This window comes from Cuculus canorus, chromosome 3, assembly GCF_017976375.1.
Source record: "Cuculus canorus isolate bCucCan1 chromosome 3, bCucCan1.pri, whole genome shotgun sequence".
NCBI classification, from domain to species: Eukaryota; Metazoa; Chordata; class Aves; order Cuculiformes; family Cuculidae; genus Cuculus; species Cuculus canorus.
The window spans coordinates 121,212,299-121,238,788 of NC_071403.1; the positions used below are offsets into that span (position 1 = coordinate 121,212,299).

The 26,490-nt window shown below is 46.6% G+C and overlaps 2 protein-coding genes across 6 annotated transcripts; one reads left to right on the forward strand and one right to left on the reverse strand.

The window, feature by feature from the left end:
• Window positions 1-518: 518 nt before the first annotated feature.
• Window positions 519-17,454, reverse strand: MMUT (methylmalonyl-CoA mutase). Its single transcript, XM_054063774.1, has 13 exons — window positions 17,376-17,454; window positions 15,426-15,837; window positions 14,028-14,395; window positions 12,821-12,978; window positions 11,531-11,702; window positions 10,697-10,945; window positions 9,244-9,355; window positions 6,621-6,736; window positions 5,486-5,601; window positions 3,103-3,234; window positions 1,571-1,718; window positions 1,292-1,459; window positions 519-1,049 (listed from the first exon to the last, which is right to left on the reverse strand). Exons 2-13 carry the CDS (start codon window positions 15,802-15,804, stop codon window positions 921-923), a joined length of 2,247 nt encoding a protein of 748 aa, XP_053919749.1. The 5' UTR covers window positions 15,805-15,837; window positions 17,376-17,454; the 3' UTR covers window positions 519-920.
• Window positions 17,455-17,747: 293 nt separating this feature from the next.
• On the forward strand, window positions 17,748-26,421 carry CENPQ (centromere protein Q). Of its 5 annotated transcripts, none has more exons than XM_054061606.1 (9): window positions 17,748-17,892; window positions 18,440-18,595; window positions 19,307-19,364; window positions 20,071-20,185; window positions 20,446-20,514; window positions 22,281-22,410; window positions 22,684-22,803; window positions 23,057-23,134; window positions 24,022-26,421. In XM_054061606.1, exons 2-9 carry the CDS (start codon window positions 18,443-18,445, stop codon window positions 24,148-24,150), a joined length of 852 nt encoding a protein of 283 aa, XP_053917581.1. In that variant the 5' UTR covers window positions 17,748-17,892; window positions 18,440-18,442; the 3' UTR covers window positions 24,151-26,421. The 5 variants fall into 5 exon arrangements, with proteins under 5 accessions (XP_053917581.1, XP_053917582.1, XP_053917580.1 ...); XM_054061607.1 differs by having other exon boundaries at window positions 17,784-17,892; window positions 18,433-18,595; XM_054061605.1 differs by lacking the exon at window positions 17,748-17,892 and adding an exon at window positions 18,107-18,223 and having other exon boundaries at window positions 19,310-19,364.
• Window positions 26,422-26,490: the final 69 nt, after the last annotated feature.

The window sequence follows — 26,490 nt, forward strand, 5'->3', positions numbered from 1 at the left end:
TGCTCCAAGCCCCATCCAACCTGGCCTGGAACACCTCCAAGCAAACTATTCTATGATATGTACTCCCTGCATCTTCACACATCAGGAAATGTCTTACATGTGAAGCATTACCTACTATTCTGGAGCTTCCTAAGGGAAATGACTTGGCCACGCAGGAACCTGCTGCTACACCTCAGCCATTCATAGCATCATAGAATTGGGTTTGGGTTGGAAGGGACCTTAAAGATCATCCAGTTCCACCCCTGCCATGGGGACATTAGGAAGAATTTCTTCACCATGAGAGTGGTGAGACACTGGCCCAGGGTGCCCAGGGAAGCTGTGGCTGCCCCATCCCTGGAGGGGTTCCAGGCCAGGTTGGATGGGGCTTGGAGCAGCCTGGGCCAGTGGGAGGTGTCCCTGCCCATGGCAGGGGTGGGACTGGGTGGGTTTTAAGGTCCCTTCCAGCCCAAACCATTTTATGATTCTATGAAACAGGATGATTTATCTACTTGTATGTTTCCAAAGAGTTAAGTTTGGTTAACATTAGCATCCAAGCGCTGCTGGATTCAATCACATCTCCACTGAACCTGAGTGATTTTGCTTGAAGACTTCTAGCTCTACAATGGCTGCCAAAAAAATGCAGATGAGTTACGTGCACGTAACAGATCAACCCCAGAGCTGCAGCAGAATTTTTATTTATCAGTATAGGTGAAAAAACCTCCAACCCCACCTCCTGAATTCCCTTCATTCCCTGAAGTCATAGTTCTAGAGATGCAGTTTTCCTGTAGGCACATGTATAAATAATCCTCGAGTGCAACAAACAATTACAACTTTCTCAGAAAGCACAAAACAAGGAGGCGTGGGGCTGGGCAGCCCTTGCTGATGATTCCCTTCGGATAGCGGTTAGTGCCAGGCTGGGTGCGCTGTGTGACGGTTCCGGGTTACAGGGATTGCTGCCTCTTCTCCAGGCACTTCTGAATTTCATCCAACACTTGGACAGCTGCTTTTGGAATACGAGTCCCCGGACCAAACACATTGGTAACACCAGCTTCATACAGGAAGTCATAATCCTGTTTGGAAAAACATGGAAGAAACATGGAATGGTTTGGGTTGGAAGGGACCTCAAAGCCCATCCAGTCCCACCCCCTGCCATGGGCAGGGACACCTCCCACTGGCCCAGGCTGCTCCAAGCCCCATCCAACCTGGCCTGGAACCCCTCCAGGGATGGGACAGCCACCGCTTCGCTGGGCAACCCAAACCATTCTATGACTCTATGATTCCTAGTCTTGATGGAAACAATGTTGACTTGTACCTGAGGTGGGATGACACCTCCACACATGACAAGAATGTCTGGTCGGCCAAGGGCGTTGAGTTCTTTGATAAGTTCAGGCACAAGAGTCTTATGACCTGCTGCAAGCGTGCTCACACCCACACAGTGCACGTCTGCATCAACCGCCTGCTGGGCCACTTCTCGAGGTGTCTGCATGGAAAGAGGATGAGGTGACAAGCAACAGCCCCAGCACGGTGGCTGAACAAGCATGAAGGGAAAAATCGCTACACAGGGAACACACTGGACACCGCTCAGTCATACCTGGAAGAGGGGACCGATGTCCACATCAAAGCCAATATCTGCAAATCCTGTAGCGATAACTTTGGCGCCTCTGTCATGGCCATCTTGACCCATCTTTGCAACGAGTATACGAGGCCTGCGCCCCTCGCGATCCATGAACTTGTTAACTCTGGTGGAAAACACAAATCACTGTAAGTCACCGAGAATCATCATAAATAAAAAATGCATGAGCAGCAACTGCAGCATCATTTCTGTACATGGGATCAAAAGATCCTCTGAGTCACAGTTTGTCCATGTAGTCGGCAAACTATGCTAATATTCATGTTATATGATTGCTACCGATTTATTTTAATTACTATCCATAATAATAATAAAGAAAACCACTCCAATGGTAAATGCATAATTACAAATATTTACATTGAAATCAAATAGTTAAAATAAAAAGCGATGGTGACAGCCCCTGGCACAACTAATTTTGAGTCAGGCTGAACATCAGCTTTGTGAAGCCACTGAATGATTCCCTTCTAAGAGATCCTGTAACTTAGGGACTTAGCAGCATCGATTCGTTTTACATCAGCAGCCGCTGCACCAATTCAGTCTCTTTACCCAGGAGGACAGCAGCAAAGGCAGAAGCTGACAAAAGGCACAAATGGCCAATCTTTTCACACATATTGCCACCTCCTGAAGTCTTCTCCCTCATGGTACACGGAAGTAACACCCATAGACTGGAGGCTGTGTGCATACCCAGACAGATTTTAGCCTTAGAATTTCAGTATCAGCAAGAGGGAAGCTGCAAGGACACCCTACAGGCACACCCAAACTGGGTTATGCAAGTAAACATTGCTGGACATATCTAGAGAGAAGACTATGACAGTCTTCAAGAGAAGCAGTTCAACATATGGGGATTTCAGGCAACGTTTCTCAGCTTCTGAATGTTACGGCTGCCCAGGCTATTTGAACAATGGCCTCAAATCATAACATCAGCTCAGGAGCCTTTCTGGACTTAAAGAGGCTACAAAAAAGCTGAGGAGGAACTTTAAAAAGGGCCTGAGGTGATAAGGGGGAATGGCTTTGAATTGGAAGGGGGAAGATTTAGATTAGACATTAGGAAGAAATTCTTCCTGCTGAGGGTGGAGAGGCCCTGGCCCAGGTTGCCCAGGGAAGCTGTGGCTGCCCCATCCCTGGAGGGGTTCCAGGCCAGGTTGGATGGGGCTTGGAGCAGCCTGAGCCAATGGGAGGTGTCCCTGCCCATGGCAGGGGTGGGACTGGGTGGGCTCTGAGGTCCCTTCCAACCCAACCCATTCTGTGATTCTTTGATTTTGCTTGCAAGCAAATGCAAGTTGAACTAAGTTTCAACCCTTCTCTTATTGCACTTATTTCCTCTCATTCTGCTCACTTGCACAGAGGCATGAGAATGACTGCGCAGGCCTTTGGTTTGTTCCAGGAGTGTCATTCAGGTTTGGGGAACGCTTTTTTAGGGCACAGTGAGTAGCACATGTATCTAATGGATTAAATGTGAAGCTGTGTTTGGCTTCCTGGGAAGCTATTCTCACCTGTTGATGGCATGAATGATTTCATCGCTCTCTCCAAACTCCTGGCGATAAGCTCCGCTCACCATCCGGTCGCTGGCTTTGTGCTCCCCAAACACCTTCTTCATCGCGTCTGTTATTTCTCCAACAGTGCATCTGGGACACAGAAACAAAGTGTTAATGCTGTCAGGTGGCTTGCGTGAAAACAGAACACAAAGACCACCGGCAGTGGCCCAACTGTCTGCCTTGCTGCAGGACAACTCCATTTACACTCGTTTCCATGAAATAATGGAATGGTTTGGGATAGAAGGGACCTTAAAGATCATCCAGTTCCAATAAAACCTTGAATGAAAAAAAGGAAGATCACAAGGACTGAAGTCTAATTTTTTCACTGGAATTTTGTTTGTCTTTCCTTTGATGTTTACTTTTTAGTATTTCTTCTTTTCTACTCATGATGTAGCTCCTCTATCCACCGAGACGCAGAAGATGGGAAATCCATTTCCACGCAAGTTACAAGATTTCTTTGCTGCTGGAGACACTGGATGTTGGAAATAATCCACATTTTCCTGCTGCAGCACAAGTGCTGGAAGCAAACCAGGCTGTGCTGCCCTTTTGCATAAACACCATAAATAACAGCCTCCGTCCCAAAGCACTTAAAAATCTCATGCTTAATGGCTTCCACCTTTTTGTGTAAAATCTATAGTGCAGACTTATAAAAAACCCAGTGCTGTGCTCCAATTACAGCTGAGTAAATACACAACCAAATACTTGATGAAGAGAACCTACTTAGAAGGGACAAAACTCCTCTGTGGATAAAGAGTAGTTCAGTATGTCTCCATAACAGCAAGCTTCTTACTGCTGGTATGAAATTTACTGGGATTCAGTGCTGTGTAAAGATTTTGAAGAGATGCTACTGACTCCTTGATGAAATCTTTCATCAAAAGTATCTTGATGAAAATGTTTTAGCTTATGTTTGAATAGGAAAAGACAAGGGGATTTGAGCATACTACGAAACTAATCCAATTTGCTGCAAAATTTGTCAAAGGTAAGAAAGAAAGAAGAGAAGGCTGAGGGGAGACCTTATCGCTCTCTACATCTGCCTGGAAGGAGGTTGTAGCGAGGTGGGTGCTGGTCTCTTCTCCCAAGTGACAGGTGATGGGACAAGAGGAAATGGCCTCAAGTTGTGCCAAGGCAGGTTCAGATCAGACACCAGGAAAAAAGGCTTCACTGAAAGGGTTCTCACTGGTCGTACTGGCCTACTGGGCTACTACTGGTCAAGGATGAACGCGTTCACCTAAACATCTTTTCCCATGTTGCTCCTAAGAGAAAGGCTCCTGTAAAAAGCTCACAGAGCTCACAATCCTTTTTCAAACACTCTTTATCAGATGCCATGACAACTTCTTTCTGTGGTCGCGTGCTATAGAGAGTTTCAAGGCAGAGGTCAATTTTTATGTTTGCAGCTTACAAAGTGGATCTACAGCGCATTAATACTTCTACAAATAATAAAAACAAGGTCACCAAGGAGAGAAACTAGCAGTTAACTGGTCAGTGTTGGTACAGAAGATACGAATCCCCAACACTGACACCCTGTGACCTTTATGGTTCAAACACCAGGATAGACATTCTGCTGACAGCATCCCAACAAGCCCTGTGGGAGAAAACTGTATTCAAAATGTGGCTGTTAAGCGTACAAGGAAAGGGAATGCAGGAATTTGAGATGTCCCAGTGAAAACAGCACAGTGCCCCATTAAAAAGTGAATTTGGTTTGCTTACTTCTGGGGCATTTTAATTAGCTAGAATGTATCATAGAGACTGATGCTTAATTGGAAGCAGGAACGAAAACAGTCTTAAAAGCACCTTAGGTGAAAAAAGTTAATGTTCCACTGGACTCTAAAGGATCTCTCACTGCTCTGTTCAAGAGAGCCTTTTACATTTTTGTAAAAGATGTAACCTGTTGATCCTTCAATCAAGAAATGTTTTCACACCAATCTGTGCTGCAAGGCAGGACGAAGCAACAGACCATGATGAGATTGTGAATATCCATTTTCACATCTCAAACACTTCTTAAGCTCCCTGACCTATGAAACAGCAGAGTGGCAGAGAAACCCAGTGAGATCCTGAAACTGGGAAGAGTCTTGAGTTGTAAATACCACAATGTGCGTGAACAACATCATTTCATATGAGATTCTTTGTATCTGTACTATTCTTTATAAGAAATTAAATCACAGCCTTAAGAGACTGTAAAAGACAATAGGCAAACTTTAGCTAACTTTTGTTTCTACCTTGGAATCCAAGCCCCTCAAAACCGTTTGAGGTTTGAGACACCAGACTCACCGACACCACACAAGGTGGAAATGAACCATGGATTTTTAAACAGCAGTTGGCTCTTGACCCCCATCCCTCATACCTTGCTCGAGCTGCTTCCACTGCAAGCGCCAGTAAGTTGCCTTCCCCGGTAGCGGCACACTGTGTCAGAGCAGCGAGACATTGCTGGGCTGCGGCTTCATCTCTACTAGCCTTCACCTGGAGCAGAGGAGGAAAAACACTAAGCTAAAACCAACTACAAAGTGAACTGAGAAGTCGAGCGTGTAAAACTTTCTCATTTCAAACATTAATTCTGGAGGCATGAAGTGCTGATTGTCAACATATGCTATTCTAATCTTTCAAAAAGATTAGAAGTAAAAGGGTATTTCAGACTAACACATGTACAAGTCCATTAAGTAACTCTAAACCCATTTTATCTACATTTCTACCAGTTATGAAAGCGGATGTGACAGGCTGAGAGAGTTGGGGTTGTTCAGCCTGGAGAAGAGGAGGCTCCAGGGAGACCTTAGAGCAGCTTCCAGTATGGAAAGGGGCTCCAGGAAAGCTGGAGAGGGGCTTTATAGAAAGGCATGAAGAGACAGGACAAGGGGAATGGCTTTAAATTGGAAGGGGGGAAGACTTAGACTAGACACTAGGAAGAAATTCTTCACACCGAGGACAGTGAGGGCCTGGCCCAGGCTGCCCAGGGAAGCTGTGGCTGCCCCATTCCTGGAGGGGTTCCAGGCCAGGTTGGATGGGGCTCTGAGCCCCTGGTCCAGTGGGAGGTTTCCCTGCCCATGGCAGGGGTGGAACTGGATGGACTTCAAGGTCCCTTCCAACCCAAACCATTCCATGATTCTGTGATGCTGACAGCTGATTCCATAGCCCCATCCCTTAACAACAACTGACAAGCTGCACTGAACCTGGTGAATAATTAAGCGATCTTACACACTTACAGAGAAAAACATTGCATAACTAATATTTATCTTATTTTCAGAAAACATGAAGTTTTTCGTTTTGAGAGGTTAGACATATATTCACGAGACTATCTGAAATATAAAGATAAACACCAAAGAAACTTAACAAGCTCATTTCTGTTTGGATTCTAAAACTGTGTTTCCTGGGGTTTTCCATCAGCCTCCATTGAAGCTGAACAGAAATCAGCGGTCAAGTTTCTGGCAAGCCACTAAGTTTATCACAATTACAAGAACTTTCATGTGTAAGGAGGTAGTTCCCACCTTATTAATCTTCTCGATCTGCTTGCTACGGACTGAAGTGTTATCAATGGTCAGAACTTCGACTGTCTCCTCCTTTTCTAGCTGATACTTGTTTACTCCAACAATTACTTCGGCCCCTATTTCCAGTGGAAACACCAGAAACTCAGAACACATTTGCAAATTACGGCAATATTGATACAACAAGAAAATTTTGAGCATTACAATGCAGTACTCTGCTTTATAACTATAGACACTTCAAACACTTCAAATTTGCTCTTACAGGAAAGGACTTAAGTCTGTATTTTCTGTATTTTATAGAATCATAGAATAGTTTCGGTTGTAAGGAACCTGAAAGATCATCCAGTTCCACCTCCTGCCATGGGCAGGGACATCCCAAGGCCCATCCATCCTGGCCTCGAACCCCTCCAGGGATGGGGCAGCCACAGCTTCCCTGGGCAGCCTGGGCCAGGGCCTCCCTACCCTCAGTGTGAAGAATTTCTTGCTAATGTCTAGTCTAAATCTTCCCCTCTTCAGTTTGTACCCATTCCCCCTCGTCCTATCCCCATAAGCCTTTATGAGCAGCCCCTCTCCAGCTTTCTTGTAGCCCCTTTCAGGTACTGGAAGGTCGCTATAAGATCTCCTCTGAGCCTTTTCTTTTCCAGGCTGAACAACCCCAACTCTCTCAGCCTGTCCTCATAGGGAAGGTGCTCCAGCCCTTGGATCATCCCTGTGGCCTCCTCTGGATCTGTTCCAACAGCTCCATTGTCTTCTTATGTTGAGGATTCCAGAACTGGACACAGTATTGCAGATGAGGTCTCACAAGAGAGGAATGGGGGGCAGAATCCCCTCCCTCCCTGCTGGCCACGCTGTTTTTGATGCAGCCCAGGACACGGTTGGCCTTCTGGGCTGTGAGCACACACTGTCGGCTCATGTCGAGCTTCTCATTGACCAGCACCCCCAAGTCCTTCTCTGCAGGGCTGCTCTCAATCACATCATCTCCCATCGTGTACTGAAAACGGGGATTGCTGCAACCCAGGTGCAGGACCTTGCCCTTGGCCTTGTTGAACCTCATGAGGTTCTCATAGCCCCACTTCTCCAGCCTGTCCAGGTCCCTCTGGATGACATCCTGTCCTTCCAGTGTAGCAACTACACCACTCAGCTTGGTGTCACCCGCAAACTTGCTGAGGGTGTACTCAATCTTGCTGTCAGTATCATTGATAAAGATATTGCACATCACCGGTCCCCGTACGGACCCCTGTGGGACACCATTCGTCACAGATGTCCATCTGGACTTTGAGCCATTGACCACTGTTCTCTGAATAGTACCTGCAGTCCTGTATCCTGTTCTGGAATCTCAGACATATGAAGGATATGGAACAGTTGGAACGGGTCCAGAGGAAGCCACGGAGATGATCCAACGGCTGGGGCACCTCTGCTCTGAGGACAGTCTGAGAGAGTTGGGGTTGTTCAGCCTGGAGAGGAGAAGGCTTCGGTACCTGAAGGAGGCCTACAGGAACGCTGGGGAGGGATCTTTTACAGGGGCCTGGTGTGATAGAGCGAGGTAGAATGGCTTTAAATCAGAGAGGGGAAGATTTAGATTGGACGTTAGGAAGAAGTTCTTTATGCTAAGGGGAGGGAGGCCCTGGCAGACATTGTCCAGAGTAGTGGTAGCTGCCCCATCCCTGGAGGTGCCCAAGGCCAGGTTGGATGGAGCTTGGAGCAGCCTGGGCCAGTGGGAGGTGTCCCTGCCCATGGCAGGGGGTGGAACTGGATGGGCTTTGAGGTTCCTTCCAATCCAAACCATTCTGTGATTCTATGAACAGAGCTATAAGCACGTCTTACATCTCCACCTATACTTACTAGATGTGTACCAATTTATACACATATATATATATATATATGTATAAATCTCACAAACCGCTGCATCACTCCCTAATCTGAGATGACTGCATTTTTTCTGGCCCAGGATAAACCAGCCATTCTCAAGCAACAGCAGGTATTTGGCCAGACACAACCGACATTGCCATCTGCTGACAGTCGGGCTTTTCAAATCAAGAGTTGCAGTTTAACGAGCCCATCAGAAATTAAATGATGGACTGTGGAAGACCCAAACTACTCCTTCAAAATAGTGTTTCTAGTGCTTTGCCTAATCTAGTCTTAAATATGTCAAGCAAGACAGAATGTTTTCATATTGATGCTGTATTTCACACCAACTGCTGCCTCTGGTGACCAGGGACAGGACCCGAGGGGATGGCAGAAAGATGCCAGGGGAGGGGTAACTTGGACATTAGGAGAAGGTTCTTCCCCCAGAGGGTGGTGGAGCCCTGGAACAGTTCCCAGGCAAGCAGTCATGGTGCCAAGCCTGACAATATTCCAGAAGCGTTTGGACAATACCCTCAGCCCCACAGTGTGAATGTTGGGGTGTCCTGTGCAGGGACAGGAGCCGGACTCAATGGTCCTCGTGGATCCCTTCCAACTCGGGTCAGTCTGTGATTCTCCTTCCAGAAGCCTTCACTGACATTCAACTGAAATATTACTATTTTATCACTCACAATCTCCTACTATTAAACTTAGAACAGAAAACCAACCAAAATATGTGTAAGAAACCGTTACAAGAAGGTATTCTATCATCTGTTTTCCCTACCAGAGTCAATCCTGGCTTGTCTTCGGGCTGCACACTCTTCAATACGAAGTTTGGGAATCCCCTCAGCAACAGCCTTGGCCATTCCACCCATTTCTTCAACCTCTTCAATAAGCTGTGGAACGAAAAAGATTGAGAAAACGAGTAGCAGTGAGGTTCATGAAATGAGCTTTGCACTTGTACTACCATCCAAATTGTTATTATATCTATTTATACACACACAATCCTGTGCTCTAGAAGTGTGTTACTGCCCCCATGTCTTTGACTACAGCTTTTGGTACAAATTAAGAAGCATCTCAAGCAAAAGAGCATTTTTATTATCAAAACTCCATGAATCCAATAATAGCCCATGGCATATTGTTCAAGCAGTAACAGTCATCACATAAAACGTGACGCCTTGACTCTGCACTGTCTCCTGCCTGCCAGCCAGCCCTCATCATAGAATCACACTCATCACGGCTTGGAAGGCGCCTCAAAGCCCAGCTGGTTACATCCCTGCCATGGGCAGGGACACCTCCCACTGGCCCAGGCTGCTCCAGGCACCATCCAACCTGGCCTGGAACCCCTCCAGGGATGGGGCAGCCACAGCTTCCCTGGGCAACCTGGGCCAGGGCCTCACCACCCTCAGTGTGAAGAATTTCTTCCTAATGTCTAATCTAAGTCTTTCCCCTGCCAATTTAAAGCCATTCCCCCTTGTCTTACCACTCCAGGCCCTTGGACGAAGCCCCTCCCCATTTTTGTTGTAGCCCCTTTCAGCACTGGAAGCTGCTCTAATTCTCCCTGGAGCCGTCTCTTCTCCAGGCTGAACAACCCCACCTCTCAGCCTGTTCTCAGAGCAGAGGTGCTCCTCTTATAGCTCCGTGTATGCAAATACAAAAAATTGACAAAAGCCAGGGTGAGTTCTCTGATCCCGAGGACAAGTGGCCCGGCCTGGTTCAGCTGACACATGCCGTAAGCCCACTCAGCTCCAAAGCAGGGTACTGTATCCAAACTGCCTACTGAGACGGCCATCACACCATGCCTGGCTCTGACCAGACAAGGACCTAAAAACCATGTGTCAGACAGCGAGCTAATAGTTGTCTGCACAGTGACAGGCTCGTGTTTGAGCCTGTATTAGCTTAGTAATCTAGGACTTTGCAGAAGAACAGTAATTTGCTCAAGAGAATGAGTGGGTTTAGCTGTAGGCTAGACATGTGAACACATATCTCCATGCAGGATTGCCACCAGTCAGATACACTTCTCTTTTGAATGTAGTCTACTAGAAGGCCAAAATCTCTCTCTAAATACACACTGTGTTTTTGTAAAGTTCATTTACAAAAGAAATCACTGAAGCATGAGCGTAAAATAATTCCCTCTTTAGAAGTTACCAACTTCTTAAATAGTCCCTAAAGGACATTTCTTAAAACTTCCACACCTAACATTTTCCCACAAAATATAGAAGGTTATGCAAACTGACCTTTAGAGCAGCTTCGTAGACTTCATCGGTGAGACACTCCATGAGGTAAGACCCCCCCCAGGGGTCCGCCACTTTAGGAATACCCGACTCCTCCTGAATGATGATCTGCGTGTTCCGAGCAATGCGAGCACTCTTCACTGTAGGCAAACCCAAGGCTTCGTCAAAGGAATTGGTATGCAAAGACTGTGTGCCTCCAAACACCGCAGCCATTGCTTCGATTGTGGTACGGATAACGTTGTTAAAGGGATCCTGAAAGGAAAAGGAGAGCTTTGAAGCTCAACAGTTCGGCAACGAGGCTGAGGCACATCAGTCACACATACACTACTGCAATGAAATGAATGAATAGTCCCCATTGAAACACTGTAAGCATAACAAAAGCTGGAAAACAAAGCAGTCAGTCATCATAGAATCATGGAATGGTTTAGGTTGGAAGGGACCTGAAAGCGCATCCAGTTCCACCCACCTACCATGAGCAGGGACACCTCCCTCGTACCAGGGTTAGCAGTGGTTGGACTTGATGATTTCAAAGGTCTTTTCCAACCAAGCGATTCTATGACTCTATGAAAATGAAGCCAGATGATGAAAAGTCAGGCACCAAGACTGCCCATCACCATATCATGATCCCTCTGAGAATACAGACCCAGCTCTAGTCTCTGCCCTTTACCTGGGCACTCATCCAGACTCTTTGTGTTATGTAAGCAAAAAGATGCACCCAATGCTCATATGTGCGTTTGTCACAGAAGAGGAGAGGCTGTCTCCTTCGGAAAGCGGAAGCCCCCCTTTAAGACACCATGAGAACATATTTAAATGATGAAGCTGATGACTGTTTCTAACCTGCTCAGTGAGTGACCAGCCTGAAGTCTGACAATGAGCTCTCAGCAGAAGAGATTTGGGATCCTCAGGTTTAAACATTTTCTCTATCAAGTGAGCCCACAGCCGCCTCCCAGCTCTCATCTTTGCTATTTCCATATAGAAGTTCATGCCAATGCCCCAGAAAAAGGAGAGCCTGTAACAAGAGCACATGAGCAGGATAAAGCATTACTGAAACAGTTATTACAGTGGTCTAAAGGAGGAGTCCTACAGCAAGGTGTCCGATTAATTTACTTTTACAGATATAACCCAGACTCGATATGATGGGAACGCTACTGGACACAAGCTACTCGTGTGGTTATGCTCACGAAGTACTTACAATGAGAAGACACTGCATGTTATAAACATGCTTTCATCCTTTTCATAGAATTGCAGAATGGTTTGGGTTGGAAGGGATCTCAAAGCCCATCCAGTTCCACCCCCTGCCACGGTCAGGGACACCTCCCACTGGATCAGGGGCTCAGAGCCCCATCCAACCTGGCCTGGAACACCTCCAGGGATGGGGCAGCCACAACTTCCCTGGGCAACCACCCTCATGGTGAAGAATTTCTTCCGAATGTCTAATCTAAATCTTCCCCTCTCCAATTTAAAGCCATTTCCCCTCATTCTATCACTCCAGGCCTTTTAAAAAAACTCCTCCCCAGCTTTCCTGCAGCCCCTTTCCATACTAGAAGCTGCTCTAAGGTCTCCCTGGAGCCTTCTCCAGGCTGAACAACCCCAACTCTCTCAGCCTGCCCTTACAGCAGAGGTGCTGCAGCCCTCAGATCATCTTTGTGGCCTCCTCTGGATGATTTTAATCAAAATCCAAATCAATACTGGATAGCATACTGGGGATCAGACCTATTGAACTACTTTTTCCTACTCACAGCTTCAATGATTTCCAAAGGCAACCATGCATTGTCTATGCCAGTAAAACTCATCATACTGAAGGTGCACTTTTGTAACAATGAATATGCTACTGGAACAGTTTGCCAAAGGCTCTTAGGGATTCTCCTTTCCTAGAAAGTCCAAAAATAAGGCTGTATCTCTTTCTACATAATCCACTTCAATTTTGCCACAGATCTCGAAAACAGGTTAATTCAACTAACTCCTAGCACAGCCAAAAGGGAGGGGAGGGGATTCTGCCCCTCTACTCCTCTCTTGTGAGACCCCACCAGGAGTCCTGTGTCCAGTTCTGGAATTCCCAACGTAAGAAAGATATGGAACTGCTGGAATGGGTCCAGAGGAGGCCACCTGCAAACTTCCTTAGCTCACCTTGGTGCAAATTCATCGATGGTAAGGCCAGCCTTAAGTCCAGTTCTGCAGTACTCCAAGCCATCCGCTATAGTGTAAGCCAATTCCAGAATGGCGTCGGCTCCTGCCTCTTGCATGTGGTACCCGCTGATTGAAATGGAATTAAATTTTGGCATGTACTGCAAAAATAAAAGACAACAGGGTACAACATTGGAAGGGGTTTGGGCTCAATGACCTTTAATGGTCCCTTTCCACCCAAACCACTCTGCGACAGCAGAGGAGGGCACAAGGGCCTATAGTGATAGAATGGGGGGGAATGGCTTTGCATTGGAAGGGGAAAGATTTAGATTAGACATTAGGAAGTAATTCTTCATGCTGAGGGTGACCAGGGAAGCTGTGTCTGCCCCATCCCTTGTCCAAGGCCAGGCTGGATGGGGCCTTGAGCAGCCTGGTCCAGTGGGAGGTGTCCCTGCCCATGGCAGGGGGTGGAACTGGATCATGGAATCATAGTATGGTTCAGGTTGGAAGGGACCCAAAGATGATCTTTAAGGTCCCTTCCAACCTAAACCATTCTATAATTCTAACAAGGGAGGATCAGGTAATTGTTCCAATAACATCCACAAACAATCCATTCTTTGTAGATCATGAATACACCCCATCTCTACTAATGGGTGCTTGCAGATGTACGCTTTACCTGCTTTTACCTTTCTGCACTATTCCTTGTGCTTAAACTACCACCCACTTTGTAATTTCTCAGTTTGAAGCTGTGTTCCACCTCTTCAACGAGAGGACAGCTAAGAAAACTGTACTCAACTCATCAGTGTGGGACTTCGCTCCTTTCCTTATCTGCTTCTCACGCTCATTTTCGCAGCAGAAGTCCTTCAAGAAGTCTTACCTCTTTACTTCTGCTGACAGCCGTGTAGCGCTTAAGTATGTGGCTGCTTACTTTCTATGCAAACAGCCTGCCTGTTCCTTATCTCCAAACTTTGTGCTGCCCTTTCAGGCTCAGGCTAATCTTACTCTAATTTTCATTTGGATTGACTTAAAAGTCTTAAAATGTATACCCTAAGTGATTTGGGATTTTAACTTCTTCCTCCCAGCCCCTAACTCAGCCTCATGATTCTTCACTATGACAGGTCTTCCCGTCTTCTGCTTTGTTTCCCAAAGCGCCTCATAAATAGTTAAGTAGGTAATATAACAGAATCAAATACGTTTAAACAACAAATACCTTTGCAGTGTACTGGAAGATGTCAGCAATAACCCGCATGGATGGTTCTGGTGGGAAAATGTATGTATTTCGGACCATGAACTCCTTCAAGATGTCATTTTGGATTGTCCCCGTCAGCTTGGCCTGAGGCACTCCCTGTTCTTCTCCAGTTACAATGAATGTCGCCAGCACGGGAATGACTGCCCCGTTCATTGTCATAGACACGGACATTTTCTCTAAAGGAATTCCATCAAAAAGGATTTTGGTGTCTTCCACTGTATCAATGGCAACTCCAGCCATCCCAACATCTCCTCGAACTCGTGGATTGTCTGAATCATAACCACGATGGGTGGCTAAATCAAACGCAACGGATAATCCCTGCTGGCCAGCTAAATGAAAAAACAAAACCAACAGAAAAATGGAGATTGATTCAGAAGCATTGAACAGACTTGCACTACAAATGGATCTAAAATTATCGATTTTATTTTCCAGGCCTGTAAAGTGGCGAAGAAAAGCACCACAGATGTATTACTCAGAAGGCAAATTTCAGCAGTCTTATCTTGACTGATAAGGTTATAATTAGCCCCTACCAATTGCTAAGATTTATGGCTGGTGTAAAACTAACACTTCAGCCTATCAAGAAAAGCTTTTTAGTAGTTGTTTTACAACACCTATCTCTGTAATACGTTATGATGCTGGCTCGTAGCTAAACAAACTGCTGCTAAGCATCACACTGTGCAGAAATATGGGGAAAACAGCTCTCAAATAAGGAAAGTGTCAATACTTTCAGGAAGCTGCGTTTACCAGGACACCGTGAATACTACTATTCCTACATGTTTGCCAGACTTCATTTACAATTTACAACAGAAGATGGTAACCCAACATGCTGGAATGCACCAACACCACAAGAGCTAAGTAACAACATCCAGCAGATTCTTTCACTATAACCTTCTTCCACAGCCACAAAACAAGTGGAAAGTGCTCCACGATCTCTGTTGGTTGGACCTTGGGACGCAGCGAAAGGCAGAATAACTAAAACCAGCATTTAACACATTTCTTTTTCCATCTCATTAGCAAAACAAAGCGAAAGCACTTTCAGAAATGATCCAGTTTCACAGTAATAAAGAAATACAGCACCAAGTATGAGAAATGTCAGAAGTCAAAACTCTCAAGGTGGAATAACCACATCTTGCAGAATCACAGAATGCCAGGATGGAAGGGACCTCAGGGATCATCTGGTCCAACATTTTAGGTGACACATAGTTTAACTGAGATGGCCCAGCACCCTGTCAAGTTGAGCCCTGAAAGCCTCCAGTGCAGAGGAATCCACCACTTCCCTCAGGAGATGATACCAACGTTTAACTGCTCTCACAGGGAATCATTTTCTTCTAGAACCCATTCCCAAATCAGCTGTCTTACCTTTAATGTTGTCCTTGTAGAACTTGTTGCTTTCCTCCACCGTACTGAAGCCGGCATACTGGCGGATAGTCCACGGCCTGTACGTGTACATGGTTGGGTAGGGTCCTCGAGTGAAAGGTTTTACCCCTGGCAGCTCCTCGGGGATGTCTTTTGTGTCCCTTTTGGAGTACAAAGGCTTGATATTAATCCCCTCTGGAGTGCGCCAGATTAAATCCTTCGGGTTCTTGCCTTTCAGCTGCTTTTCAGCAAGGGCAGCCCACTCCGGGTGCAGCGGCTGCCTGTGCAGCGAACGCCAGGCAAGCCGGCAAGCTGGAAGTTGTCCCAGGCATGTGCAGCGGTGAGGCCACAGGTGCAGGAGAGCATCCTTGGCTCTCAGCATGTCTGTCCCACGGGCTGGCGAGTACGGGGTCAGCTGAAGGAAATAAAAACATGTATTTTGCATTGTCACATAAATCCACCATGGGAGAAGTGAACATGAAGAGGCCAGGAATAAAGTGAGCGTATTTATTCACTTACACATTTCACAGTGCCTTTTCCAACCTTAGTGATTCTATAGATAGGCCCTACCTTTGACTTTCAACCAGGTAATGAACCATAGAATGAATTATAGAATGGTTTGGGCTGGAAGGGACCTCAAAGCCCATCCAGTTCCATCCCCTGCCATGGGCAGGGACACCTCCCACTGCCCAGGCTACTCAAGGCCCATCCAACCTGCCCCTGCACACCCCCAGGGAGGGCTTGGGTTGGATGGGACAATGAAAGTCATCCAGTCCACCCTTCCCCTGCAGTGAGCAGGGACATCTTCAACCAGATGAGGTTGCTCAGAGCCCCATCCAATCTGGCCTTGAATGTTTCCAGGGCTGGGGTACCTACCACCTCTCTGGGCAACCTGTGCCAGCATTTCATCACCCTCAGTGTAAAAAATTCCTTCCTAATATCCAGACTAAACCTCTCCTCTTTTAATTTAGAACCAGTACTCCTTGTGCTATTCCTACAGGGCCTGCTCAAAAGTTTTTATAAGCCCTCTATAAGTATTGAAAGGCTGCAATAGAGTCTCCTCAGTCTTCTTTTCTCTAAGTTGAATCACAGCTCTCTCAGCCTGTCCTCAGAGCAGAGGTGCTCCAGCCCTCTGACCATCCTTATAGCCTCCTCTGGACCTCTTCCAACATCTCCATCTCCTTCTTACACTCAGGATTCCAGAAGTGGACAAGGTACTCCAGATGAGGTCTCACAAGAAAGGAACAGAGGGGCAGAATCCCCTCCCTCTCCCTGCTGGCCACCAACCAAGGACATAGTTGGTTTCTGGGCTGTGAGCACACGTTGTGGGCTCATGTGGAGCTTCTCATCAACCAGCACCCCAAGCCCTTCTCCGCAGGGCTGCTCTCAATCACATCATCCCCAGCCTGGACTGAACCCGGGGATTGCTGCAACCCAGGTGCAGGGCCTCGCCCTCGGCCTGGCTGAACCTCGTGAGGTTCTCACCGCCCCACAGCCTCAATCCAGGGCAGGCAGCTTGTGAGGCTTTCTGATGACAGCCCTGGTCTCCTCAGAGTTGTCACAAGCACTTCAGATAAAAACCCACCCTTGCACTTATCTCGGAGCATGGAAAGACGTGAGAGTCCTTATCACAGGAGACCTCCCATAGTGCTGACCACTATATATATAAACAACGGAAGCAGCTGTGTAAGAAAGGAATTATAATTTGATACTAAAATCCCGGCAGCAGAAAACGGGAAACAACCAAAAAACATCGGACGCAGCTCAGGAGACACTTGGCCTTGTGGGACTGACCCGAGCGGGAAGGGACCCACAAGGCCCCACCGCCTTACGGGGGAAGAGCCCTTCCCTCACAGCCTCGCGCTCCCCGGTAGCCCCACATCCCATCCCGTCGCCGTCGCCCTCGCCCCCCCACATCCACCGCTACCAGGTACCCCCCCCGCCCCTCGCCACCTCTTGTTACGCCTTCGCCACGCGCCGCGCATGCGTACACAGCCCCGCCCACCGCGCGCAGGGCCCCGCCCGCCCCGCCAGCCCCACCTTCCGCGGGGGACCAGCATTGCGCATGAACGTTGAGCCCCGCCCCCCCGCGGCCTGCAGAACCCCGCCCACACCGCGAGCCCCGAAGCCACCATTGCGCATGCGCACAGCTCCCTCCCTGAGCCCCGCCCACAGTGCGAACCCCGCCTTGCTCGCAGGAGGCGGGGAACAGCCACGCGCAGCGCAGCGCGTAGAGCCCCGCCCGCCGACCCTCCCACTCCCAAAAAGGAGTAGGGACTCAGCAAAGCGCATGCGCAAAGACGCCCCGCCCGTGCAATCCTCATAGCCCCGCCCACACGGCTCGCCCCACCTCCTCCCATAAGGCGGGGGACGAGCACTGCGCATGCGCCTGGCTGCGCGGGAAAGCCGTTCGGTTAACTGCTTTGGTCTAACGCGGCACCGGCGGGAGAGCTGAGGAGTCTCCGCGGCGGTGAGTCTGCGGGAGGGAGGCATAAGGCGGCAGCATTTGCTGGCAACAACGGGGAGCAGGAGTTTGGGGGCGAGGACTGGATTAAACTACAACTTCCGGCATGCACTTCGCCCGGCGGCCCTGCCAGCTGACTGGGCGGGCCGCTATGCATTCTGGGAGCTGTAGTGCGCCACTCGGGCCGCGGTGCGTGCCGGGAGTTGCAGTCAGCTGCTCGCGCGCGGTGCGTGCCGGGAGTTGTAGTCCGCGGCATCATGGAATCGTGGCATTGAGGTTGGAAAAGACCTCTAAGCTCATCCAGTCCATTGCTGCTCTTCGGCACACAGACATACTGGCATTTGAATTTAGAAAGAAATGTTGAGCATGCAAAGACTCATCTGAAAGGCAAACGGGAATGCTTTTCTGGTGTTTGTGTACTTAAATATGGAAGAAAATTTGCAGCCATTTGGGCTCATTCAGCACAGGGCATTTCTGTTGGTTCATTTGCTCCCTGTGGTTTGTACTGTGAGGATTATAATTTTGCTTTTGTTTCCTCCCGTTGAGTTTACAGATCATGAAACGCCACCGCCCACCTTGCAGTAAAACGGGGGCGACCGCTGGTGGGGCGTCTGCAAAAAAAGCCTTTAAATCACAAAATCAGCGAGGGCCTTCCAGCACAAAAAAGGGGACAAATGAAGAAGGAAGAAAGCAAGATCAAAATAGAAAGGTAATCATTATTTTGGATCCAACAAGTTAGCAAAGTAACCGAAGGAATAAAAGGCTTTTTTCCCCCCAGTTTTCTATTGGAATTTATAGAAAATATTTCATTCAGGAAACATAGTCCTCTTAAGGAAATGTCCAGTGTGAAGAGCTCTTTTCAGACCTGCTACCTCAGCTGCTCGCTGGTTTCTCCAATTCCTGGTCACTTGCTGCTGTGTGCAGGCAGAAGGAATCCTTGTTGGATCATTAAGAAACAGGCAAGGTGGCCACGCAGTTTTGAGGTCTGCATAGAGTCTGTTTGAATAGAGACATGAAATCGGAGTTCATGCAGCTCAGGTGATGTTTATTCGGTTCTGGAAAACATATCTCAGGACTGACTGAGGCAGCTTTTTGTTGGAGAGGACCTGCATAGCCTTTTATACATGGCATGATCTTAAGGTGCAGCTGGGTAATGAAACACCTTATGCATTTCTTATTTTGTGACCTCATTCTTTGAATGGGAGGAGTTAGGAAAAGTGAATTGTTTTCCTTAACCTGCTTGAGATTAATTACTCTTTCACTGCACAAAAGCCTTTTTTGTGGTCAAGAGGAGCAGAACCTGCCAAGCACTGAAGTGCTTTCACAGCCTTTTTATGGTGGGGTGCTGGTAGGGAATGAACAGTTGCACAGCTGAGGATGTTTCCAAATTGTCTTATTTGCTGTCAATTTTCCTTTTCAGCAGGTCACTCAGACAGTCAAAAGGAAAGCCAAGGAGCACGAGGACTATTCCCCTGCAGGTAGGATTGTATTCTTTCCTTATACTTGTCTCACACAAATTCCGTGGTTTGAAAAGACGCTGCGAGCAGATGGAGGAATTGCTCTTTTGAAATCATAGATGTCTGAGATGTCACTGAAATAAGTTTCAGAGCTTTCTTTCTGGAAAGTAACAGTGAGTAGTTGCAGTCTCAGCCAGTGTGCATTCAGACCATATGTGTTCTATATGTGCGTATTAATCGTATGCTTTTGTTTGCAGTAAAATTCTCTGATAAAATTACACCACAAACGCCCAGAAGGTTTTAACTTTCTCTTCACACTTCTTTGTCTTCTCTGTTAACCTTCTGTCTGAAGACTGACACGTGTTGTATTGAATATACAAATGAGACAAGGCTCCTGCTGCATTGAGGCTCTCACTTATTTATATTCCCACTCTTCTTTTTATTTTTATTTCATTCTGCGTTTTTTTTCACTTGTATTGACAGTGATTTTCGAAAGGATCTGTTTAGAATGAAACTGCTGTAAGAAACAACCTTTCCAGTTTTGTGCTTTTTAAACAATTTGTTACTCTACAAATAATAAGTAGACAATAAGTGACTTGATAGCTTTGTGAGATGGAAAAGTCTTATGTGGTGCACCTTTGACTGTGATCTGACTGAATTGAATCACAAAGCTGTCTATCCAGGTTTCACAAATCCTATCTTTTCCTTTATTCCTTTGTATTTACAGGACAAAAAGGTTCTTCAAAAAAGATAAAGCTCACCAGTGCTAAAACAGCATCTTGGCAGACTCTCTCAGAGAGCAGCAGGCACTTTCTGGAAACTGTATTGGATTCAGTAATGCTGTAAGTGCCAAATATTCTGGTGGTTCTTCTTTGTTTCCACAAGGAATAAAGTAAAAATCATGACATTGCCTGAACTGGAAAAGCTTTGAAGCCTTTTTGAGCAATATGGATGGCTGCGTATATTTTGTCCAATACAATGTAACACTTTCTGTCTGAAGTTGGAAAGTTTTAGCTAGAGAAGTTCTATGTTCCCTTCACTCGATGTGGTCGCTGGGCTTGCGGGCTTCATGATTAAAATCCTGCCTTTCTTTTCTTTCCAGATCTATTCTGGGCCAGCAAAATGAGAGAAAAGATGCTATTCAGAAGCACCTCAATCTGCTGAAAGAGAGGTAAGAAATAATAATTTAAAAGAGAAAGAGGGAGAGAGAGCATTTAGTTTATCCAGTTGTTTGTGTAATGCTTTAAGAATTGGTCCTGGGAGCAATCACATTGAGGAAATCTTGGAAGGGAGAGCTGATGCAAAATCAAGGAGTGAAATATCTTGATAGCACATTGTTTGAAGCAGACAAGGGAGAGCTGAAAGACCCATTTTAATGACTTCTATATGAGTAACAGAACCCAGGAGGTGTTCTTAAGAGCTCCTTGAATCAGCTTTGTGCTCTTTACACAGGTTTTACATTTTTGGGAAGCCCTGGCCCAGGCTGCCCAGGGAAGCTGTGGCTGCCCCATCCCTGGAGGCATTCCAGGCCAGGTTGGATGGGGTTTGGAGCAGCCTGTGATCCAGTGGGAGGTGTCCCTGCCCATGGCAGGGGTGGGACTGGATGGGCTTTAAGGTCCCTTCCAACCCAAACCATTCCAGGATTCTATGATTTATTTTGTTATCATTTTGTGGTAGTCGTTGGAGCAGTTATAGCTAATTTTTTTTCTAATTCATTTTTTGAATGTTTAAGTTACTTCAGAGAGAGCTGAAATCTTGTGTAAGGGCATAACTTGTATCCTTTTTGTTTCATTGTGGGAGCTATTACGTGTGCTTGAGTGTCTGATAATTCTCGAGTACACGTGTGTTGGTTTACAAGACTCTTATCAACATAAAGCCTGAGCCCCTGTACATTGCTTTCTTTGTTCTTACAGTATCTCAGGACTGAAACATGAGCTAGTTTTTCCTAAATGGTTTTCTTTTTAATGTCTAATTTATGGTATGTTCAGTTTCTGAGTCGTCACACTCCTGCAGTCTCATCTGAGAGGTGTGGTGGACATGGTGTGGTTTGATGTCTGACAGACACATACAATGTGGACAAATTCAAGTCTTCCTCAGAAGAGGGAGCTGGAGTTGTTTAGTCTGGAGAAGAGGAGGCTGAGGGGAGACCTTATTGCTCTCTACAACTACATGAAAGGAGGTTGCAGAGAGATGGGTGTTGGTCCCTTCTCCCAGATGATAGGTGATAGGACAAGAGGGAATGGCCTCAAGCTGTGTCAGGGGAAGTTTAGATTGGACATCATGTAAAATTTCTTCCCAGAAGGGGTTCTCAGGCCCTGGCAGAAGCTGCCCAGAGCGGTGCTGGAGTCCCCATCCCTGGAGCGGTTTAAAAGACAGGGAGATGTGATGCCTGGGGCCATGATTTATTGGTGGACACGTATGGTTGGAGTTAGTGATGTCTAAGGTCTTTCCAACCTAATGATTCTATGATTCTATGAATCGGAAGGTCCTGGGAAAGCAAGCTAAAACTCTTCCTCTAGCATAAAACTGTATGTCCTGTTTCACAAAAGCATCCACAGATTTTACCAAAATGATCTTTGTTTGGAAGAAATTAAAAATGCTGCTTCTAGAGTTTAGTTTTACTTTGAAAAGCGGAAAGGTCAGAACTGGCAAACTTGTTAGTTAATGTCGATTTATAGTCAGGGAGCGCACATGCCAATGGGATAGAAACCACACATGGTCAGCAGAGGTTTGGATCGTGGGATTTCTTGTTCCTGGTTCTGTTCTTACACATCATTTTGGAAAACAGTCCAAGGCAGTTCTTCTTCCTGTCTGAATCCTTTTACTTCACTGGGTTAAACTGAGTTTAGTTTTTCCCCAGAGGAGTCATTAGTCAGTTTTCTTTTTATTTTGCAAAGAACTCCAAACAAGCCCTGCTTTCCTTTTTCTCTAATAAAGGGTGCTGAGAGTTTTCAAGACTTTAAATGTGCCTCCAGGGAAGCTGGGCAACCTGAAGAACCTCCTGAGCCTTCACATGGCAGAGAAAACAATGCTTGAGACAAATGAAGAGTCTTTGGTAAAATTGCAGGTATGAAGGGGGCAAGGAAGGGTAGGAAATAACTTCCCCGTCTGCTGCTGCTCCATGTGCTGCAGCGTTTTAGTAGATGAACTGCTGGCTGTGCACGTGCTGTGGTGGAGGAGTTGTCCACTGTCCCATCGTTGTCACCCACCTTTGCTACTCAGCTGTGTATCTTGCTTAACCCTAACTCTAACCCCTTAGCTGAGTATCAGTATCTTATACACGAAAGACTCGCCATCACTAGAGTTAATTTTGTTCTGGTTTGTGCCTGTTTTGTCATAGGAAGAAATAACCGAAGCTGAGAGATCAGCAGAACGCACTGAAGAAACCATACAGCAGCTGCAGTACAAAATCCAGGTGCTCAAGGATGAGTTAGAGGAAGATGAAAAAAAGGCCAGAAAGGTATTTCCAATAGATGGTGCTGCATTCCTCTAAGCGTGACAAGTGGCTTCCTTCCCGAGCTGTCTGTACAAACAGTTTCTGCACAGAGTGTCATAAAAGAAAGCTTTATTTCCCCTCAGGAATGCCTCTTTTCAATCTTGCCAACTTCAGTTGCCAATTAAGAAGTTTATAAGTTGGGTGATGACAGGCAGTTTATTTTCCTACTCTTTTGCCTGATGCTTGGTTTTGGATGATATTTTTTCTCCTTTTCAAGGTATACCAGGAGAATGGTAGTGGGGCGCTCCACCTTCCAGAACTCCCCAAGCGCAGTTTACAGGCACCCATTTTGCAGGTGAGCATGGAAAATATTTTCAGAGACACCTTGGCTATGAGAAGAAAGGCAAAAGAACTTCCTTGTGTCACTTAACCTCTGTCAGAGGGGGCAGTTTTGAAAATTCTAAAATATCTGAAAGTTTTCTCTTTTTTCTCTAGTTTTTCTTCTTTTGATTGAGAATGCTATGCTTACGTCTCAAAAATAGAAAAAAACACTAGAAAGTTGGGGTTTAAAGGATCACGTTCCTTTTCGTAGGAACCCTGTGGTGCTAAGGCACCTGTAATCATTTTTGGATCATAGAATAGTTTGGGTTGGAAGGGACCTCAAAGCCCACCCAGTCCCACCCCTGCCATGGGCAGGGACCCCTCCCACTGGCCCAGGCTGCTCCAAGCCCCATCCAACCTGGCCTGGAACCCCTCCAGGGATGGGGCAGCCACAGCTTCCCTGGGCAGCCTGGGCCAGGGACTCACCACCCTCAGCGGGAAGAATTTCTGCCTAATGTCTCATCTAAATCTTCCCCCTTCCAATTTAAAGTCATTCCCTGTCATTCTACTACTCCAGGCCCTTGTAAGAAGCCCCTCCCCAGCTTTCCTGGAGGCCCTTTCAGCACTGGAAGATGCTCTAAGGTCTCCTCAGAGCCTTCTCTTCTCCAGGCTGAACAGCCCCAACTCTCTCAGCCTGTCCTCAGAGCAGAGGGGCTCCAGCCCTCGGATCATCTTCATGGCCTCCTCTGGAAAACAGCTTTCTGTAACTGATGGAAAGAAACTTATCTCATTTTGTTTATGAATCTCTTTTATTTTCGCTGTGTTTAGGTCCAGCCAGGCTGCATGAAAGTAAAATTTATGTTGAGCTCAACAAAAGCTGTTATTTATGTCTTGTCTGTTGTTCTGTCTTTCCTTCTGTAGGAAGAACTTGTGAAGACTGAAAATCAGAAGGGTCTCCTAAAGGATATGAACACTATTCAGCAGTCAGCCGACTTGAAGAACATGTTAACCCTTATTGAAAAGATCTATGAGAAGGTGGACTTTCTTTGAGTATCCAAAGTATATGGAGTCTGCTTTGAAGCAAGTTAACCTGTGCCAGCTCTCTGTGTTAGTGCAGCATAGCAGGATGCTGACCATGGAAACTGTTTTCTTCCCAACGCCTTTGCTGTTGTCACTGCTGACTTTTTGTAAAAACATTTTCTGTGAATATTGGTATGTAAACCTGCAGCTGTGTTATGATTTAAGTAAGCAGTTGGGGTTTTTTGGAACCTGTGGTGACTTCTGAAGATGATATTGACTGTCTTAGGAGAAAGGATGGATCCTGGCCTTCTGCACTTTTATAGAACCTAGTTCATTATATTTGGACTTTTATCTTGAACCTGTAAACCGATGAGGGCAGCATCTCTTACCAAACTGGCTTTTGTTTGGAAATTAAATTTACTACGTGTTTCAGGTTTATCTAATGCTCAGTTGCAAATCCTCTTTTCAGATTTCTTACCCTTTTATACTAAAAACCTTCCGTGGCAGGAGATTGAAAATTATCAAATATATGGGGCTTTTTACATTTTCATATTCATCAAAAAAGAAAAGAAACAACTCAAAGCATTCACACCCGGTTTTGCACATAGCTGCAGACGCTGGAGAAAATGTAAAGGTGGAATTTTCCTGAGTCTCTCAACGTAACACATCACTGACCTGTCCTTTCCTGTGGGATTTCAGTGAATTGGGATGTTTTTCAGGGATTCCAAGCTCATCTGGGTTCAAAATCGGACTGGATAAAGGCCTGAGCAGTCTGGGCTGACCTCACAGCTGACTCGTTGACCCCCTGCGGTCCCTGTGGTCTTTTGAGCCTGGGAATCTATCGGCATTCCAATTCTGCACCACAGTTTCACCTTTTGGATTTGAATGGGTGTGACTGGAAATGAGAGGTGACTGTGAAGGGATGTGTGCTGCAGGTGCTGTTTCTTGGTGGATTTGCTCTGTTTCTTTGGTGTTTGTGGATATCCACGTGCAAACGTGGACCCAGCACTGGTAGCAAGGATCTTACAGGCCTGACCTGAGTCAGTCATTAAATACTTCATGGGGACTATTAAGGTTTAGCCTGAAGCTTGTGTTTGTGGAGGGAGCTGGAAGGGGCCACGATTGCCACACCTCATAGGAGTCAGGTCTGGAATAAAGGGAGTCTGATTTCCTTTTGACAAGACGAACTGATTCCTGAGTCAGGACCAGTTGTAGCAGTTCTGCCTGGCAAAGGAAGGAGAGCAGTAAGGTGGAGGACAGACAAAGGCAGAACAGAGTCCAGGTGGTGGAAGGGGACTCTGTAAAACTGCAGATTCCTTCCTGAGTTCATATGGGAAGCAAAGCAAAAGAGAGAAAGGAAGGCAAACCATGGGAGGAAGGGAAAGAAGAGTTGAGGGACTGGTCTGTGGGAGAAACAAGGTTAAGTTGGTGTGTCTGCTTGAGAAAACGAGCCCCAGGCTTCAGGAAGGTAGCTTAGAGAACCGAGCCTACAGAAAGGCTCTGAAGGGACTGCGGAGGAAATGTGGGCCTGTTCACTACGCTTTTTATCTGTTTTGTCTGGTTCTGACAGCGAGGGGTTCCTTAGTCCTGTATGAAAGGTGAGTAATTGGCTCTATCACTGTGAAGGTTTAATGCAGGGAGCACACGCCTAGGAGGCATTTCATAGAAAGCAGGAGAGGAAAAAGTGCATTTGACAGAGATTCAAGTGAAAAAGTAGATGGGTTAATACTCAAGAGACTGTTGCTTCCTTCAAGATTTGCCTGTCCTCCGCGCTGCTGGCTGGGCTTATGGCAGCACTGTCACTCGATCTCCTTTGATTCAGACAGTGGAAGCACCGCCGTGCCGTGCTGCTGGCCAAACAGCTGCCAGGGAGCCGATGGACAGCAGCTGTTAAGCTGCTAGAAAGTCAGATAACACAAGTTCTGGGTTCATGGAGTTTCAAAGCTTCACATAGTATCCAGCTGTGCGTATAATTCCTGTCACAGAATTAGTCTCTGACACCAACTGACTGGCTTCCTAGTTTTCTTCCTTGCATCCTTTGGCATCACTAACAATTGATCTAACAGATGAACTAACAGCAGCCCCAGGGAATGAGAAAGGTAAATAGTTTAGTGAGATAGGTAAATAGTTTATGTACATAGACCTTCGGAAGCACCAGAGCGATACAGGGCTGGATTCCTACAGGTCTTGAGGAGGTGGTGCTCAACACATTCATGATCAGACATTCATGGGCTGTGTTTGCAGCCCAGAAACGAACTGTGTCCTGGGCTGCACCCAGAGCAGCGTGGGCAGCAGGGAGGGAGGGGATCCTGCCCCTCTGCTCCACTCTGTGAGACCCCACCTGGAGCCCTGCGTCCAGTTCTGGAATCC

Excerpts from the sequence above, each read along its gene's own strand:
- MMUT (XM_054063774.1), bottom strand. The coding sequence starts at position 15,804 with ATGCTGAGAGCCAAGGATGCTCTCCTGCACCTGTGGCCTCACCGCTGC. Across the intron at positions 3,235-5,485 it reads GTGGAAGCAGCTCGAGCAAG|ATGCACTGTTGGAGAAATAA; the intron begins GTATGAGGGATG and ends TCTGTGTCCCAG. Across the intron at positions 1,460-1,570 it reads ACATCGGTCCCCTCTTCCAG|ACACCTCGAGAAGTGGCCCA; the intron begins GTATGACTGAGC and ends CTTTCCATGCAG.
- CENPQ (XM_054061606.1), top strand. The coding sequence starts at position 18,443 with ATGAAACGCCACCGCCCACCTTGCAGTAAAACGGGGGCGACCGCTGGT. Across the intron at positions 18,596-19,306 it reads AGCAAGATCAAAATAGAAAG|CAGGTCACTCAGACAGTCAA; the intron begins GTAATCATTATT and ends TTTCCTTTTCAG. Across the intron at positions 20,186-20,445 it reads GTATTGGATTCAGTAATGCT|ATCTATTCTGGGCCAGCAAA; the intron begins GTAAGTGCCAAA and ends TTTTCTTTCCAG.